The sequence below is a fragment of the Natator depressus genome, chromosome 16 (assembly GCF_965152275.1).
Source record: "Natator depressus isolate rNatDep1 chromosome 16, rNatDep2.hap1, whole genome shotgun sequence".
Classification (NCBI taxonomy): domain Eukaryota; kingdom Metazoa; phylum Chordata; order Testudines; family Cheloniidae; genus Natator; species Natator depressus.
Genome location: NC_134249.1, coordinates 16,032,523 through 16,051,944, shown reverse-complemented (window position 1 = coordinate 16,051,944; position 19,422 = coordinate 16,032,523). Strand labels below are relative to the sequence as shown.

General features: G+C 47.9%; 2 protein-coding genes across 2 annotated transcripts in view; one reads left to right on the top strand and one right to left on the bottom strand.

Annotated features, from left to right (window-relative positions):
* PLPP7 (phospholipid phosphatase 7 (inactive)) overlaps window positions 1–342 on the bottom strand; it is a 30,402-nt gene extending 30,060 nt beyond the window's left edge. Inside the window, exon 1 of the mRNA XM_074973640.1 lies at window positions 328–342. The gene's annotated coding sequence lies outside the window, so the exon portion shown is untranslated. The remainder of the gene's footprint in view (window positions 1–327) is intronic.
* Window positions 343–1,057: 715 nt separating this feature from the next.
* Window positions 1,058–18,651, top strand: FAM78A (family with sequence similarity 78 member A). The gene is made up of 2 exons (XM_074973642.1): window positions 1,058–2,799; window positions 13,834–18,651. Exons 1-2 carry the CDS (start codon window positions 2,537–2,539, stop codon window positions 14,360–14,362), a joined length of 792 nt encoding a protein of 263 aa, XP_074829743.1. The 5' UTR covers window positions 1,058–2,536; the 3' UTR covers window positions 14,363–18,651.
* Window positions 18,652–19,422: the final 771 nt, after the last annotated feature.

Sequence of the window (19,422 nt, the reverse complement as noted above, 5' to 3'; positions counted from 1 at the left end):
CAAGACCATGGCAAGTATCAATAATACAAGGTAATAACTTTCCACCAGCCACTGCTTCCTCACAACCACTTTCAATTTTCTGTTTGTGCCAGCTACTCCTCAGTCCTTTTCCCACTAGGGAGAGCTTTCGATTTTCCACTGCCAGAATCCCCACCCAGCCCAGAGAGCCTAGGACTAAAGGGATGTCGTACCCCTGATTGAATCCACCTACCAAACTTCAGCCAGCAAATATTCCAGAGGAAAGAAAAGGGCCAAAATTAAAGTGACCGAAAATGCGTTGCATTTTTTTTTTAAATAGGTGGAATTAAAAAACCAAAACTACATTACCCAGAATGCCTGAAGCTGTTGAAAGGAAATGCCGTTTTGCAAAGAGGTTTAGCTCCAACAGCTGCAGTTTAAGCGAGGAATACAGGGGGAGGGCGGGGAGAGAGAGGGAGGGAGGTATGAGCGGCAGAGAGAGAGACCTGCTAATACTGCAGTTGGACTGGGGCGGAGGGAAAGAAGCTGTCATGCACAGAGCTCCCTCCCTGGAAAGCCTGCAAGAACAGCTGGGCTGCATGAGAATGCCACGGGCATGAAAATGAGTTTCTTGCAAAGTTTGACCTGGCTGCCTTTCTGATGCTGCAGCAGAAACTGAAGCAGGATTTTGTTCCCCCACCGTCCAAGGGACTGATCCACTGGAGAGGCTGAAATACAATTCAGATCCTGCCCCCTCATTTATTTCTTGCAACAAGAGGAGGCTTGCAGCAGCGAGGGGGGAATCGCTCCTGCTTTTCTCACCTTCCGAGACATAAAGCAAAAAAAACAAAAACAAAAAACCCGACCCCCCCCCCCCCCCACACGCAAATACAGGTCTGGCTGGAAAAGCCTCGCAAACGGATGCACGAAGAAGCTGCTGTCCCGGCACCAAGAAGCCCCCAGCAGCTGCAGCTCCAAAGCGATCTGAGACTGTGAATGACACTTGTCCAAGGGGGGGGGGGAGGGGGGAGGTGCATTTGTGAAAATGCAAAGTCCCCCCAAGGTGCAGGATGCTGTGAAGCTCTGAAGACACAAGGATCCGGAAGCACAGACTGGGGGGAAGGCTGTTCTCTCTCTCTCTCTCTCTGTTCACACACATGCAAAGGACCCTCGCCCGATGCCTGCAGGTGATTCCCTGGGGGTGACGGCGAGCCTGGTCCCCGGAGACAAGACGGAGGAGGGCGGGCTGCGGAGCCAGGGCTGCCGAGACATCCGAGGACACAGGCGGCGTGACATGCGATCCACTGCAACAGCGAACTAAAAGCCCAGCGCTGGAAGAGGAGGAGGAGGGGTGGGGGCAAGCTGCGAAGCCACCGCCGGGCTCGTATCCTCCCGGCTTCGCATCCTTCCCCAGCCCAGGTGGCGGGTGAGTGGCGATGTCACGGGGGGCGATTGTTCGCTGCAGGCTGGGTCACCGCGGCGGATCGTGACCTGGGAGAGAGCAGCCAGGAAGCAGCTCCAAACTACCAGTAGCCGCAGAGAAAGTTTGACAAAACTTCTAGAGATCTCAGAGCCGGCTCCTCCCCATCCCACAGCCAGGTCCGGAGAGGAGAGGTGGAAGGACTAAACCCAGGCGGGGTAGCCCCCCTCCCCACAGCTCGCGGAAAGCCCAGGAGGGGAGGAGACAGGGCGTCTGCCGGGCTTCCAGTGATGTTTTTGCAGTTGGAATCCGCAGTGATTGAGGGAAGAAGGGAGAGCAACGTTGAAACAGAAATCAGCGAAGTGGTGCAACAGAAAAGCTAAAATATCTCCTTGGGAACTGCTCTCATTTTCGTCATTTCCCCTCCTGTTTTATTTCTAAATGCAAAGCCGGGGAAATGTGATGTGTGACAAAGACCTGTGGTTTATTATTTAAGCTATTACTTAAAAAAAATATATATATCAGCAACACCCATATCTCCGCCACCTACAGAAGCCTGCAAATCAGAGAGATGTGGCTGATTTAACATTTTCCACCTTGATTTTTTAATTACAGTACTATTTTTCTTTGTAAAAGGAAGTTATGAACAACTGCAAGTCCGGAAGTGGAAATCTACAGGGGCTGTGACCAGAAGTATTTTATTATTTATATAGATGTGTCTATCAGCATTCTGCTTTTTCATCCAAAGAATAAAGGGAAATGCTTTGCCGATGTTTCATGGTGAACAGATGGCATTCAAGAAAAAGGAAGGACTAAATATCTCATCTTTAAAAAAGGAGAGGATTATTTATTGAACTCAAGACTTTTTTTAATCCAAAGAAGATATGAATGAAAGATTTCTTGTGTCATTAACTGGAGAATAAGAAAAGGCCCCTTTGCTTCTGAAGTGCAGCTAACTCCATAAGAGCCGAAGCAGCAGCGATAATACTGAAATTCAAATAAAGACTTTATATGATGAATTTTCTATCCTATGGATATCAATTTTGATATTACAAACCAGGAAGATCTATATTTGATCTAGCACCATATCATTTCAATGCCTAAAATCTTCCCCAGGATTGCTGGAGTGTCCTAGGAATTGCACTGGTGTTGTATGCCATGGGCTGTATTCAGAGTATTAGCTGCAAATCCAAAGTTTTCCGGGAAAGTATTTCAGTGATTGAAGTGAAAGCCTCCATCGATCCCGTTCCCACCAGCATTGACGAGTCATCCAGCGTGGTTCTGCGATACCGGACCCCTCACTTTCGAGCCTCTGCCCAGGTCTTGGTACCCCCTATCCCTAAGAAAGAGACCTGGATTGTGGGTTGGATTCAGGCGTGTAGCCATATGGAGTTTTACAACCACTACGGGGAGCAGGGAATGTAAGTATTTCCAGTGAGTGCGAGAGCATGTGTGTGTATGTGTGTGTTGCAGCAGGGGAAGCAAGACTTGGTTGGTGAAGCACCATTTAGCCCATTTGATTTAGCTTCTCTAATATTAAAACTGTACACTTCTTTAAAAGAGAGATAAAAGCTTGAACTTGCCCCCTTAAAGGCAGTGGGTGTTTTTCCATTGACTCCCAGGGGAACAAAATCAGGTCCTAAAACAAACGCTTGGTTTGGTAGCCACCCAAATACAATACCATTTATACAGAGGGTAGTCCGAGGGTTCCAGCAACACTGTAAATCCTGAAAGCAGAAGTCACCCCTGCCACGAGATTGCAGATATGGTAGAAGACAAGGGTGTTGCTTTTCATATATAAGCGAGTCCCTTCCATGCCAGATCTTTGCCGATGCCCCCCCTTTAAAAAAAAAGGAAAGGGTGTTTTTTTACAAATCAGAATGCAAACAAATGCTGACACTTACAGCGTTCTGCTGTTGTAAACAAGTTGGGTTGCTATTCCTGCAATGTGCTATCAGCAGGGCTGAGTGCTTGACATTACACCAGCTATGAATGTATGGCAGCATTAGGGGGCTGAATCCTGTTTGCTTTGCTCATTGCAACAGGCTGTCTGCATGGGTGAGGCAAGCAGGATTTGGCTGCAAGAGTGAAGGGTTAACGCTGTGCATCACCCTGGGGCTGCGGTTAAAAATGTACATCCCCATTCACACCACGTAAGAACAAGAAGTGAAAAGAACAGGGGGAAAAAAAAAACACACACCTCTCTACCTCCAAATTGTGATGTAAGTGGAAATGCAGCTCCACCTATATATATATAAATAACTATTACACACATACCCCCACACAGAATAGCAAGTGTGTGGCTCATGGGTAAAACTAGTAGAAGACTCATGGTGCAGCGGAAGTGGTTTGCCCAGCCAGCAGTACAAGAGCCTGAAGTTGGAACATAGCGTAGGCTAGGAGAGGCAGGTGGCTTGGTGACTGGACACACTGATGCTGTCCAGTCTCACAGAGGAAGATGGGATGGAAAGGTCAGGCTTAAGCAACCTTCCTGATTGCTAATTCAACAAGCACCGCATGAGGGAAATGCTTGCCTAGCTGGGGGAAAGACAGGCCAACTACAAAATGAAAGGTGGGGAGGAGGGAAAAGAAGGGGGACAGAGGATAGAACCAGAGAGCAGATGAACCTAACATATTGCCTTCCCAAAAGGTCCAACTGCATCTCTGCTGTACTCTACCTTCCAGTGCCTCTCCCCTCCAGGAGCACTGCAGGACCCAGAGAGAGCAAGCTTACATACAGTATTTGCCCAGCCTAATGACACAAGTTTGACATTTCAGGCATGAAGTGAATATGTGCCTGACAGGCCCAGTGCCCCAGGGGAGCAGATTGCCAAGGAGAACAGTTCCTGCTTTCTGTCCCCATTTCCTTTCCCAGCTCATTGCCCAAGCAGAAAGCGCTCCCTCACCAACACATGGGCAACAGCCAAATGTTGGGAGTTAGGTTGGATAGGGAAGGGGTAAGATTTTACTGATTCTAAAGTACACAGTGGGCCTTGAGCCCTGGAAGGTTGGGCTCACTGTCTGCTCTTTAAAATGGGGTTCTGCAGGGTAGGGCCCAGCAACAGGAAATTAGGGCCGGGGGTTTCAAAGGAGCTGAAACAAATTGGGTGCCTAACTCCCATAGCCACATTTGACAATCTTAGCCTAGATGATCAGGTGCGAAGGAAAACACACAAATCCACTGGTACATAAATATAGGTGGGTATTCAGTAAAACAAAACTAACAGGGCAGCTGGATTCTATACCCGACTGTCACTCACACACACAGAACTGGGGCAAGTCACTTTGTCTCTGTGCCTCAGTTTCCCCACCTGTACATTGAGGATAATGATGTTGACCTTCCTTTCTAAAATGCTGTTATAGCTGTAGATTAAAAGTTCTGTATAAGAGCTAAGTATTATCAGAGCAGCTGGAATTAAGCTCAGCACATACAGAGGAACAATGAACTATAATTCAGTAAACAATGCAAATTTAGGGATGAAAATATCATTGTATGTGTGCAAAGAGATGCTTTCCTCTGGGGTCAGCCATATTTAGCTGATTTTATACATTATGAAAACATGATTAAAAGTTTGTTAGCCTCTCCATGCCATTTCCTTAGAGGGTTGCCCCCAGACTTGCCACATGATAAAGCTATAAAAAGGGCATTTGGGGAGAAAGACCTCTTAATGCCACTGCAGTACACTGGACTGCAAGAGTTTTTTACCAGTGGAAATCTGGCTGAAAGAATGGGCCAGGTCGTCTGCTGGTGTCCATCAGCAGAGTTCCATTTTTGGAGTTTTACAGCAGTGGAGAATTTGGCTCAAGGAACACTCCCTCTTAAATAGGGACAACTGGATTTTTTTTAAAAATCACTGTTGCAACGGACCATTAAAACAGGCTCTAATGACTCTGAATAGAAAAATTAATGTCCATGCCCTGAATGAAGTCTGATGGCACGGGAAGGATTCAGGTTGAGAATGGGAGCCTCATCTTCGCACCAGGCTCTGAAGCATTTTTGCTTTTACATCCTGAAGTTGTCACTCAGTCATCGATACACTGCCCATTGCACTGAAAAAGGCAGGCATGGCTGGGGACCGCAGGAACAGACTGAGCTGTGCGTACCCCTCAGTACTAGATGGAGGAGAGGTAGAGAGGCAGTCCTTCAAACACACGCTTGTTTAAAAGGATGTCTGCAGCTCGGGGATTAGGTGCCACATTTTTAGGTTTTACACACAGACAAAGGTGGTCTTTTGAAAAACCTAATGCTAAGAGAAATGCCATTGCTTAAAAAGTCACTGAACTCTTCCTTGGCCATGAAGATTCCTCCTGCAGTGTCATGAGCTGAAAACAAACAGCAGAGCAACAGAGCACAAGGACTACGAAGTGAAACTGCCTGCTGGTCCTATTCTGCTGTCCTTTTGCAGACAACTTGAACTGGTTATTAGGTTGCATTGAGAGCCCGGTTCTGATACCATTGCTTACCCGGAGTAGCACTATTTGTAGGAGGGACTACTCATCGAGCAAGGTGCTACTCAACTGGGGTGATCAGACTCAGGCAGTGAAAGCTTTGCTTAAGCAGGGACGGCAAGGTCAGGCCCTACTTAAATTGTAAGCTCTTTGAGGCAGGGACCGTTTCTTTGCTCTGTGTTGGTACAGTGCTTAGCACAGTAGGGTCCTGGCCATGACTATCTCCTAGGTGCTACCACTATACAAATAAGAATATAAAATTTATGTGAAGTTAACCAGGTTATTTTCACTGTCTCCATGGAGTAAAGTGCAGGTAACAGCACAGATGGTGATAAGCAAAACACAGACTGTGATAAATAAATCAGACTTTTCGAGTCATCTGCGAAGGCTTTTCAAAATAAAATTGTATATAGATTTTTATCTCTACAATGTCCCCTGAAGTTTTAAAAGAGAGATGCCTTAAAGATTATATCTTCCAGGGCCTACAACAGAAATAGAATTAAACTCATCTCTGCTATAAAAACAGGCCTATATGAAGAATAAACTTCCAAGACCCCAGGAGGAGAAATGTGATTGGAGACTAATCCACTAAAAGAACGGTGACATTTTTGGAGTGCAGCAAACCAACGTTTGTTTAAAAAAAAAAAACCCGCATTGAGGTTCCCCCAAAGTCTAAAAGCGGTAACAGCTCTGCTACTCTCACGCATGAAAGTCTGTCCCCATTCCACTTTCTCATTCACTTCTTGTTCTTTACCAGGAGCCCTACTGAATTGCTTTGCAGTGCTGAAGTAGGTGAGGTAGAGGGTAAAAGCCAATTTATAAAGGGCGTTGTATTGAACATGGAGGATCAGGGGTATAAATCCATAGAAATCCAGTTCAGGATCATTCCCGCTTGTTGCTAATGGACAGTGCTGCCAGTCTGTTTCTGTCACCAGCTACAGACTTGGTTAGCTGCTGATGTTAGTCACAATGAATCATGGGGAAGGATGGGTGGAAAGCCCAGGATGGCTTTGCATTGCCCCCCCCCCCCAATGGATTCCTTGAGCATCCGTGCAGAGCAAAGTCTAGATCTGATGCAAGCCGCACCCGTTTTATTATAAAAAGGATATGCAAGGCCATAATGTCCTGTGACTAATTAAGGTCTGGCTTCAAGCACTGAGGTCCGAGGATGAGCTAGCACCCGAGTGTTTACTGATGGCACATTATGCCTGTCTGAAAAGGTTAAATTTAATGCACCCATGTCATCCTGCTTGCTGCGGAAAGCTGGAGGTCACTTTGCTTGAATTTGCTGTCACTGCACACAATGCTGCACTTATGGCCTCATGTTATGCTGCAGGGGAACATCCAGAGGGATTGTATAAGCCAGCGACTAGGTCCCCTCGTTAGGGAATAGAAAGAAACATGCCTCAAAAGGAAATTGGGAGGGGGTCAGAACCCAGATTAGGAAGGCTGGAAAATATGGCTTGACAGGCTACAGCCTGGGCACCATTGTTCCACGGAGATGTAGCTGAAAGAGTATGTGTGTGTTCGTAAAGGGCCCGTGGTAAGTTAAAGCAGGCCTTTCAGCTACCCTAGTTTCTGGGGATTCTGGACAACCGAGCAGCAGAGTAAACCACAAACCTGTCAGCATTACAAGCCAGAACCATTGATTCTGGAGCAGCTCAGCCTGAAATCAGACAGGCTTGGGAGTTCACACAGCTTCCCTAGGGTCGAAGAATTTACAGTGCAAGTTTCTGGGCTTTCCATGGCACGGTTTTAATCCCAGAGAGATCCGTTTGCAGCAACTGGGCATTCTGCAGCACCATCTTCTGATCATGTCAAAATGGCTGGTTGGGGGAGAATTATTTGACTTCATATGGACAAGCCACACAAGCAAAGGTCATGATCCCTCATGGCAAGGGATCTTTGATAAAAGCAGGCAAGGGGCAGGAAGTCCAGGGTTTGTGGTTCACGAACTATGCTATTTAGTTTCCCTTTGCTCCAGTAACAGGATGACGACGAAGGCCTACTTCTTCCCCTCGCTAACATTTGCGAGTAAATTTGATGCTCATTGAAATCCTCAGGATTAGTCACACTTGCTAGAATTAGGGATGGAGCCATTGGGTGTTTGTGCAAATTTCCTCCCCAAGCCTCTCACCTGCCCTGCAGCATCCACTCCTAATCCCCCATCCCGAGCCCGAGTCAGTCTATAAAGTTAAACCAATGCACCTTAGCCATATAGAACCCCTTGCCGTTTGAGTCCTTAGCCTTCTCCCTAAACTCTGCAGATGCACCTCTTGATTGGCAACACTCCTTACTGGTCTAATCCAGGGCCCAGCACAGATTCATAGATACTAAGGTCAGAAGGGACCATTATGATCATCTAGTCCGACCTCCTGCACAACGCAGGCCACAGAATCTCACACACCCACCCCTGCGAAAAACCTCTCACCGATCTGTCTAGGCCTCTCAGTCCTGACTTGCAACCACCTTTGCAAAGCTGCTCCTGACCAGAGACTCTTACATCGTGGTTTTGGGATGCAGACAAAAGATCCATCAGACACTAAGGTGGAACCAATTAACTCGTTTTCACAGTTCCAGTGGCATCCTCAGCCAGACTGTTTTTCCACCGGCCTGTGGCAAGGGTAGGGCAAAACAGCTCAGGATTCAGTTACAAACCTTAAGTAGCGGACGGAGTCCCAAACGAGATGTCCCAGTGTGGCACGCCCACGTTTATAGAGCCCCAGCGTCTCAGCGGTGGGCACATCCATAATGTATAGGAACGTCCAGGAAATTGTCACATCTCATCCCCAGGCCTCAATCAAGCTGAGCATCAGCAATGATTTAATTGGAAAGTAATCCTAAATCATCTGCTGAAAAGGAGAGAAAGGATTCCCATATAGTATTTCAGAGATCACACTTGATGAGACTCTGCTGCAAGGGCTAAACCTGTTGCTATAGTACATGACCTCCAATTCATCTTCCCTTGCAGGGAAGAGTTCACTGAAAAATCCCTAGAGCTTTTCTTTCTCATCCGTTGTTGAGGGGCATAGGGGAGAAATGACTCCTCGCTGTTTGAGACACTCATAATCAGTCTCCCCTGTGCCACAGGGGTTATGGCTAGAATCCACTCGGGTTTTCTTTTTACAGTTTTAGGTCAGAAGTGGCTCTCGGGAAAAGGACTCCCTCTGTCCGTTAGCAATATACTTGGAAGAACAAGAACTGCCGCAGACAGTATGTTAGCCAGTAGGTTTGTAGCACATGAAAAACCGAATCAGGCTATATACCGCTACAGGCTCTGATAACATAACATGGCACTGAACTTACCAGGCTGGGGTCAGGATGCCAGGTTTCTGTGGCCTGGACATTTTGAGGCCAGGATGTTCAGAAGTGACTAGTAAAAAGAAAAGGAGTACTTGTGGCACCTTAGAGACTAACCAATTTATTTGAGCATGAGCTTTCGTGAGCTACAGCTCACTTCATCGGATGCATTCAGTGTATTTTCCACTGAATGCATCCGATGAAGTGAGCTGTAGCTCACAAAAGCTTATGCTCAAATAAACTGGTTAGTCTCTAAGGTGCCACAAGTACTCCTTTTCTTTTTGCGAATACAGACTAACACGGCTGCTACTCTGAAAGAAGTGACTAGTGATTTTTAGGGGCCCAACTTGAGACACCTTAAAGGGACCTGATTTCCAGGAAGTAATGAGCACCTGCCTTCTGCGAATGAGGCTCCTTGAAGGTGGGCACCCAAAGTTGCTAGTCCCTTTTTAAGATCTTGACCCCAGATCTTCACGCCCTATGCAGTTTCCTAAAATAATGCTTTGCACTGAATATTTTCCTTTGATGTCGTGTCTTCCATCCTGCAACACCCCTGTAGACTGTACAGACTACAGCAGTAGACATGCAGCCACGCCATATACAGCATGCTGCAGCACCACAAGTGCAAGGCTTTTAACCAAGGAGACCACGACTAACCTCGGATCGTAAAAGATACCCCGCAGGATGGTTAGAGTCAAACGTCTGCTGCTAACTAGTGAAAGAGAAATCTCATAGGGCTTTCCAAACATTAATCGTAGAATATCAGGGTTAGAAGGGACCTCAGGAGGTCATCTAGTCCAACTCCCTGCTCAAAGCAGGACCAAGCCCCAATTTTTGCTCCAGATCCCTAAATGGCCCCCTCGAGGATTGAACTCACAATCCTGGGTTTAGCAGGCCAATGCTCAAACCAGTGAGCTATCGCTTCCCTCTAATTAAACTAATTAGTCCTCAGAACAGCTTTGAGAGGTAGCTTGTATTATTCCCACATTACAGATTGGAAAACTGAGGCAAGGAGAGGTTCAGTGACTAGCCCAAAACCACACAGTGAGTCAATACCAAAGCTTGGATTAGACCAGGGGTGGCCAACCTGAGCTTAAGGAGCCAGAATTTACCAGTGTACATTGCCAAAGAGCCACAGTAATATGTCAGCAGCCCCCCTTCAGCTCCCCCACCCTGCTCCCAGCGCCCCCCCCAATCAGCGCCTCCCCCTCCCTCCCTGCACCTCCCATCAGCTGTTTTGTGGCGTGCAGGAGGCTCTGGGAGCAGGGAGAGGAGGAGGAGCGAGGGCATGGCAGGCAGCGAGTGGGGGCCGGGCCTGTGGCAGAGCTGGGGTTGAGCAGTGAGCACCACCCGGCACATTGGAAAGTTGGTGCCTATAGCTCCAGCCCTGGAGTCGGTGCCTATACAAGGAGCCGCATATTAACTTCTGAAGAGCCGCATGTGGCTCCGGAGCCACAGGTTGGCCACCCCTGGATTAGACTGTAGAGTCTCCCTCTCCCAGTGCTGTGCTCAAAGCATATTTCTCTGATTTACTCCAAGGGCTGTTTTAAGGCTGGGACATAGGACTTGTACTGAAGTGCAAGAAAATCCCCCCAAAACACAGTAATTCTGGCGTGTGATAGCCAGTAGGAATTCAGTGTGCACAGGAGAACCAGCGTTGCCAGCCCAATTTGTAAAAACATGCCTCCAGAATGCATCTTGGCCTTTGGGCTCCTGTCAGCATTTGTGGTCGCTCGAGTGGGGTTTACTTTGCCAAAAAACGGGCTCTCAGCTGAGCTCAGCTACTTCTGGCATCATGTCCCTCTTACCCAATAATCAGCTTCTCATAATGGGCTTGAAAAATCCAGCTGGAAGGGTCAAAACTCCAGCATTTGATGTCAGATGTGCAGGTGGGGAAGGAACATTTTTGTTCATCTTCTCAGTAGAAAGCACGAGCCTTTTGGTTGGAGTCCTGTGATTATGTTTAAACTTGCAATCAGAAAGACTGCAGCTGCTTTCCCCTCCCCCTCCCAGTTTAGAGGGCATTGAACCACCTAGCCTTTGCTTTTGCGGTTACTGTGATAGCCTCCAAACCCTTGGGTCTGCGGTGTGGCACTTTTGTCTAACAGTGACAGCAGGTGATGAGGAGTCAGAAATTCTAGGTGCTTTTCCCAGCTCTGCCACTAACATTTATCATTTGTATTTTGGTAGGTAGTGCCTGAGGGTCCAACCAAAATTGGACCCACCTTGTGCCTGGCACCACAAAGACGTGAGGTCTCTGCTCTGAACAGCTTACAGGCTAACTAGACAAAAAGGTGGGAGGGGAAGGGACTTGTCCAAGCTCAGCCATGAGGTCAGCAGTGGAGCTGAGGAACAGAATCCGGGTCTCCTGAGTCCCACTCTAGGGGCCTAGCCACTGGACCGCACTCTCTCTCTCACCGCTCTAACTTGCTGTGATGTTGGGTCAGGCATTTAGGGCCAGATTCTCAGAAGCATTGAGCACTCCCAGACGCCACTAACATCAGTGGGCTCTGCAAGTGCTCTGCAACTTGGAGGGGGGAGGGGGGGAAAATCAGACCATTCACCCCTCTGTGCTTCAACATCTGTAAAATGGATAAAACACAAGGTAGGTGGGAGGCGGGCTACGGTGCTTATTAGCGTTTGGAATATGCAGTGAGCACCCTGAATTTAGAAATGCAAAGTATTCTACTCAGATCCTCTATACATGTAAGTCAATCCACAGACTTAAAAAAACAACACACAAACCACAAAACCCAGCATGCACGCAAACCTCCAGCCAGTGGTGTAATATTTTAAATGCTAGTGTTGCTTCTCTTGTGATGAGTTTTGAGATGTTTTAGCAGACTTGGCATATGAGAAAATGGGGTGATGGGGGTGTGGGCTAATTTCTGCATTTTGATTGGCCACAATAAAATAAATGGCAACACTCTGGGAGTGAAGGGGTGGGGGCAGAGGGGGAGGAGGTGGGGCTTCCCTTGAGTGACATTTGCCCTCCTACTCCTGCTCTCGTGGGGGTGGGGGTGGGGGGTCCTTTTGAATGCAGAACAGACACACCTCACCTTTTAATTTGCCAGTGGGGCCATTTACCTCCCTGCACTCTCCAGCTGCCTAATTAAGAACAATCTGCCCAGCTGTACCACTCCCCCACCCCCACAGGGAAGGCTGCTCTGTTGTAGCTGAACTGCAAAAGTAACAGCCCAAGGGTCACTGGAACAACTTGCCTCATTATTATTGGTTTGGTTGGGTTTTTAGCTGCACAATCAAGTCTTGTGCTGTAAGAAAGTTGCCCTAGATTAAAGTGGAGAGACTGGGGAAGGGGTAGAGGGAGAGGCTGGGCCTTATTTAATGTAATTTGTATTAAAGTAGTGTCCAGAGCCCCTGGTCCGTATCAGAACCCCATTGTGCCGGATGCTGGACAAGGCAATCCTTGCCCATGACTAGTGCCCTACCAAATTGACGGCCGTGAAATCTGGTCTTTTGTGTATTTTTACCCCTTATTATACAGATTTCACATGCGAAACCAGCATTTCTCAAACAGGAGGTCCTGACCCAAAGGGGGGTTGCAAGATTATTGTGGGGGGGGGTCATGGTATTGCCACCTTTACTTCTGTGCTGCCTTCAGAGCTAGGTGGCCGGAGAGCAGTGGCTGCTGGCCAGGTGCCCAGCTCTGAAGGCAGCACCCCACCAACAGAAGCGCAGAAGTAAGGGTGGCAATACCAAGACCCCCCTACAATAACCTTGCAACTCCACCCCCCACAATGCCCTTTTGGGTCAGGACCCCTACAGTTACAACACTGAGAAGTTTCAGATTTAAATATATGAAATCATGAAATTTATGATTTTTAAAATCCTATGACTGAAATTAACCAAAATGGACTGTGAATTTGGAGGGCCCTACCTATGACTGGTATATAGCAGGGGCAGATGGAGAGGACAGTGGCTTGTCCAGAACGTTGAACAGTGGTGTGTGGTTAGAGACTGAATGAAGATAGGAAGGTCCCTGCTAAACTCAAGTATTTATTTCAGGACTTAGCAAGCGGCAGGGCCCGCTGAAAGCTATTAGACTGGGGACCTCCTCTCCCCACCACTTGAGGCTGCTCCACCTGTCCCCTAGGATTGGGAGTCTGCCTGCCTGCCTGCTTCGCAGCAGCTCTGCCTACTTGGGAGACTTGGGTTTGACTCCTGCTCTTACTTAAAACCAGCAGAGGCCAGGAAACTGGAGGCAGCTTATTTGTCCTGGAGGCAGGGAGTGAGTAAGAGGCTGAGTAAGGAGCAGCACAAGATCGGTTGCAATAAAGGGTTTTTAAGGGACAGGAGAAAAGAGAACTGGGATGGGTCTCATGGCTCTGATAGTGATATAAAGGGCCATCTGTAGGAGTTTAGAGACACCAATATATTTGAGAGCACTCCCAGTAGTTAAGTTGTGACCACACTGGTACCAAGCCTAGAGACTGAGTTTCCAATCCTGTGTGATACCAGTGTAGTGGTGCCCCCCACCTCTACGATTGGGCCTTGGCATTTGCAATGCTGTTTTAAGGGATGAGCTCTCATTGCAGAGGAACATTGTGAGCACAAATCCCGATAGAGGAAGATACAGGGAAGCCACACTCAGAGCCGCCCCCGCTCTCAGGCCGTACAATGAAAAAACCCAGCCCAGTGAGTCCCTGCGCTAATCAATTACTGTGATTCCTTCTTGGTTGCGGCAGGTCAAGTTGGGAGCTCCCGGATCTGCAAGATGGCAAGATCCAGGCTATAAGTGACTCAGACGGCGTGAACTACCCCTGGTACGGCAACACCACAGAAACGTGCATGATTGTGGGGCCCACCAGGAAGGAATCCAAGTTCACCATCAGTATGAATGATAACTTCTACCCAAGCGTCACGTGGGCAGTACCTGTGAGCGAGAGCAACGTGGCGAAACTCACGAGCATCCACCGGAATCAAAGCTTCACCACCTGGTTGGTTGCCACCAACACAGCCACCAGCGAGATGGTGATCCTGCAGACTATCAAGTGGTGCATGAGGTTGGGCATAGAGGTGAATCCCAGCAGACCCTTGGGGCAGCGTGCCACGCTGGGGCAACCCTTTGCTCAAGAGCAGCCCCAGGTCCTTAACAAGAATGAGCCAATACCACCCAGTGCCCTTGTGAAACCCAATGCCAATGATGCTCAGGTACTCATGTGGAGGCCAAAGGATGGGCCACCACTAGTGGTGATCCCTTCAAAATATCGGTAATAGCAACCTGGCATCCTGGCACCAGAAGGGAAGAAAATAACCCTGCACTTAGATACTTTTAGAATCTAAGCAAAATTGAGATGCACTTTTTATTCATTCAACAGAAATGCAACCATTCTACCTTCTCCCATTGGGACGGATCTCACTGTGCTAAAGCTAAAGAGAAGACCTTGACCAGGGTTTGTATCGTCACCTGATTCCTAAGGGAGGAATCAACAAACTAAACTTTATTGCCAGCCCCGTAGCTTTCTTTTCTTCCTGACTTTAGTTATTGTTTGAACTTCAGTCTCATTAGCTCACCCAGATTGTCCAGAACAAAACAAGGTTTTTATCTGGGATTTTATTATATTTGGCGGGAGGAAAGGGATTTTTTTTTCTCCCCAGAATGAAACTCAAGTTCCTGGAGCTAAATGCTATTTATTTATTATGGGTTTTTTTTAAAATGATAAAAGGTTCTGAGTTGCAAACCTAAGTCATGCGGCCTTATGTAGACTTTGCTTTGCATTGCCAAACTTTTGCCTTAAAGCTGTGTTTGAAAGAAAATTTAATCTCACCAAGCAGAATCTCTTTTCTACAGGATTTTAGGGAGGGTCAGGGGAAGCGTTCTGGAGCGAGGGATAGATTGTCAGTTTATCAAGGGATGAGGAAGGAATGATAATGGAAGAAACCAGATTAAAAAGAAAACCTTCCTGGTTTTAAACATGGAAGAAGCAAGCATGGAAATAAACCCAGCTCAAAACCAGTTGTTTTGCTCTATGAGCAGAAATGGGACTAGTATTGCACACAGAGTTGCAATGCAAGTAACAAGTTTGTTATAGAAATGTCTTTGGACGAGAGCTGCCAGGCCCCTCGCTGCTCAATAGAAAGGGTCGTCACAACCTTGCATTGCTTAAGCCTTCTGAGCTGAGCCTCTTTTGGCACGAGAATACGGAACAATCCAGCCAGTGGTGGGAACGACTGGAGATGTGGTACTCAAAAAGAAATGCAAATCAGGGGAATTAGTTTCATCTTGCTTGTCCTGAGGAGATGACTTTCTCCTTCCAAACTAGCACACAATTATTTTCCCCTAGGGCATCGTGACTGGTGGGTCACACACAAGCTGTAATATACGTGGGGTCAAATTCTGCCATCGGTTACTCCCACGAAACCCCAATGAATTCATAACGGGGTGGGGTGAGAAGCAAGATACAGAGGGACCCATCTAAAATCACTGGGGCTGCATGGGTGTAAATGAGGAAAGCTGTTGTCCACTGGAGTCTCTGACTCAGGAAGAATTATACCTGTGAAAATAATATGCACCCTTCCTATTAACAGTGAAAACAAAAAAGTCTCCTCTTACTATAGCTTTAGTGCTCACCTGGGCTGATGGAGAACCAGCTTCATGGTCCCACCGGATTCAGATGGCTTTCAGTGATAAGGGTTGTAGGTGATAACATAGCTGCAGAGATATGGTGGAAGCATACATGTGTAAGCAGGCAACCCAAAAGAAGGTGTAAATATTGCAAAATCTGCATCCTCCGGGGAGGATGCTCCGGGAAGTCAGGTCTGTTTGGAACATAAGTCAGGGCCCTAAGAAATCATTTGGTAGATCTCCTGGTGGCCTCAGAGACACCACCAGTATTTCTCCAAAGACTGGAGGCATGAAAAGGAGGCAGCTTGACTGAGACACGTGTGGCTGAGGGAAGTTTAGAAATGGAGGAACCTGTATGATGGAGGCAGTGTGGGCCGGAGGACAGGGCAGGGGCTGGGATGAGAAGACCTACCTTCTGTTTTCAGCTCTTGTTGTATGGCCTCATGGATGTCACCTCACCTCTCCTCTGCACCTGTAAAATGGGGATAGTGACACTTCCCCTTACGGAGGAATTGCTTAGGGACTAAGAGTGCTCAAATGTTCTGTACCTGGCTGGTCCCTGCTCAGCTGGTTTCACCGGGACTCCCCAAGACTCCCATCTGGATCTGCCATTTCCCACGCTATGCTCCAAGCAGCTGTCTCTCCCCCCCCGACTCATCGGCTAGCTGCTAGCATTGCAGCCAGCCTCCATGCACGCTCTTTAAAGAGCTCACCAGCAAGACAGCCTTACAGTATACCAGGACCCTCCCTAGTTTGTGTCCAACCACTTTATTTTGGCAGCATGCTCAAATGCCACCCTCCCACCCAGGGACCAGAGGCCTCAGTGCCTGCTTCAAAGCCCCGGCATCCCACATGACAGCACCCATAGTCATCCTCCACACCACCAGACTCAGTTTACTCCCAACAGCAACAGTGTTCATGGGCATTCTGGGAGAGACTGCTCCGGATGGGATTGTCCACAGATGCCTGCACTCTTCCCAGCAGGCAGATATTTGACTCAGGGAGCCATTCATGAGAAGCAGTTTGCCAATGAACAGCCGAAGAAGGCTTAAACCCAGGCCCTAGATCCAGAGAGGATGATGAATCAAGCTTGTGAGACCTTGTGGTGTGCACGGCAACTGCCCCCACCATTCTTAAGTTCCCCTTTCTTATGTCTAATCAGCTCCCAGCTATAGCTTGACTTGTACAGACCCTTGAGACTTATCCATATCCTCCCCTGGGCAATACCACGCAATAGCAAATCACTGAATACAGCAAAACCTCTTCCTGCTGCAGCCGGACTGGTGATAGTTGGGATGGACCCAAATGGTGAAGCTTGCATCCATTTCTCAGCAGCCCCAAAGTTTGGTGTGCGTGTGTGGGGGGTGAGGGGAGGTGTTCTTCAGGCCTGGCATTGTTTTGAGCCTGTTTCTGAAGTGCTGAGTATTTACAGCTCCTTTTGACTTCAGTACAGCTTGTGGGTTCTCAGCACCTCTGGAACAAAAAATCAGAACCCTTAACTAGCTATATGAAGGAGTGTTCGGAGGAAAGCTTTCTTCTCCTGCTCACCAGAAATCACATTCAGGGAATCCTCAGGTCGTATTCCATTTAGCATGGCGTTAGGCTTAGTCTCTGGGTACATTAAACAAACCAGATTCCCACCGCCTATCTTGCTGGATTGGATACACCCCTGCAATTTGACATTAACCTCTTTGCAAAGACTGTCCTGCTGCACTGAGTAGACCTGGCTGTGCAGTAAATGTGAGAATGAAGGTTCACGTCAGGGGTCAGAGTTTTGCATGACCTTTGCAAGGCCTTTAACTCTCACTCCATCCCAAGAATGCCTCTCCCGTTTCCTTGTTGGAAACATCCTTTCCTCCTCCCTTTGTGCTGTCAGACGCGGGGGTAGAAAAAGGACACTGCCTTTTTAGAGGCTTCATGCTTTGTGATTAAATAGTGATGTTTTTCCAATGCTGCTTCATTACAAAAACTGCCGAGGACAGATTGAGCCAAACACAAAAGAGGTGGCTGCTGGAAATGGAAAGTGCTATGCACACCGCTATTTATATGGCTGGTTAATAACTCAACAGCCATATATTTAGAATTGCTGTGGATAGCACTTAGCCTCTCCTTTGGTACTTGAATGTTCAGGGCACCAGCTCATGCTGCATTAAGTGGCTGCAATCAGCAGAGGGAAATACAGCGACCTCCCTATTAGGGTGCTCTGGAGCCAAGCAATTGATGGGATTGTACAGGGGACGTGTCCTGAAGAAAGTGCAGAGCTAAAGTTGGGTATTGCAACACGAGCCATTGCAACTCTCTGTTCAGATCTTGTGCGCAACACGAGTGTGGTAGCTCTGGTGGTCCCATCTTACTCCTCTCATGATGGGCAATTCTCTACAGCCCCAAACCACTGCATGAGCTGAAATGTGCCAGTCTCTGCTGGGGAAGGACTGGGTCAGTCTCTGCTGCAGGTCAGGAGAGAGAGGATGGGCAGAGCTGCGGAGGGACCAAGATGGAAATAGCAAGGGGTCCCTCACGTTAACTTCCATCTCTCACACACTGAAAGGAGGCAGGACTTCATGTGTGCTAGTGAAAAAGAACCCCACGTGAGCAATGGCACGTGGATTCCATTCCTCCATTGTATGCACCAGTGAGCATGGCAAGAAGCAGCAGAGAGCCTGCAATGCTGCTCAAGAACAAGGGGAAGGAAGACCAGTTCAACCCAGGGCAGCTCAGAGAAAGGCAGTCGGATTAGGATGGTGCTTTGGGGGGAGAGAAGGGTTACCTTAGACCCCGTAGCAGAGGTTCCTCTCTAGCATTCTGCCCACATTCATGCCGCAGCAATATGAACCGTCCTTGGGGTCTTGCAGAGATACTGTGAAAACATAACGAAAACATTCTGGACACTTAACAGAAATGTAAAAACAAAACCCTGCTTTTGTAATGGAGAGAAATAAAGTGGAATTTTCAAACAAGTCTGCCGGAGTGGTTTTGAGAGAGGGAGGAGGGTTTGGATTTTTTTTTAAGGTAAAGAATACATGGTGTTTGCATTCATGCTCAGATCTCTACATTAAACACTCTGCGTGCAGTGTATGTGCTGTTTGCGTGTGTATTTCCACAATGTGTGGAGGTACTGCTTAAAAATACAGGGGAGCTTTCCACCTTCCCCATACCACCATCTGGGCTATGTGCCCTGTGATAAAGCTGCCAGGCTAACCTAGTCTGGAGCACCCACCAGGGTAGACACCAGTTGAGCTTCTGCACAATTTGGTTACCAGATGTGGTTTTCACACTTGCTCGGCAAGGGGCTTGCTAAACTTTTTATCTGCCTAGATGCTGCATCTTGAGAGACCCATCTTCTCCCAACCTGCTACCCTCACTTGTTCCTCAAAGGGTTCCATACTGAGCACCACCAAGCACTCATGGCCATTTTATAGGGGCAGATGAGCAGGGCAACTGCCCTGGGTACCAACTTGCAGAGGTTACCATCCAGCTGTGCTGATTGGCTGGATTTGTTGATGGTATTTTTGGGAACGGCGCTTCGATGTGGGAGGGCGGTGGCTGAAAAATGCCTAGGGCCACTCCTGCAAGCAGGGCTTTGTAGACCTTTGTGGGGCTCAGGATATAATTTTAGAACCACTGGTCTATAGGAATAACCTCAACCTCCCCCCCCTCCTGCCCAGCTCCTGCCATTGTTCAGATTCATGTCACTTTTCAAGAAGAAAGG

Coding starts and splice junctions, on each gene's coding strand:
- FAM78A (XM_074973642.1), top strand. CDS start 2,537: ATGGGCTGTATTCAGAGTATTAGCTGCAAATCCAAAGTTTTCCGGGAA. Junction 2,800..13,833: donor CACTACGGGGAGCAGGGAAT/GTAAGTATTTCC, acceptor TGGTTGCGGCAG/GTCAAGTTGGGAGCTCCCGG.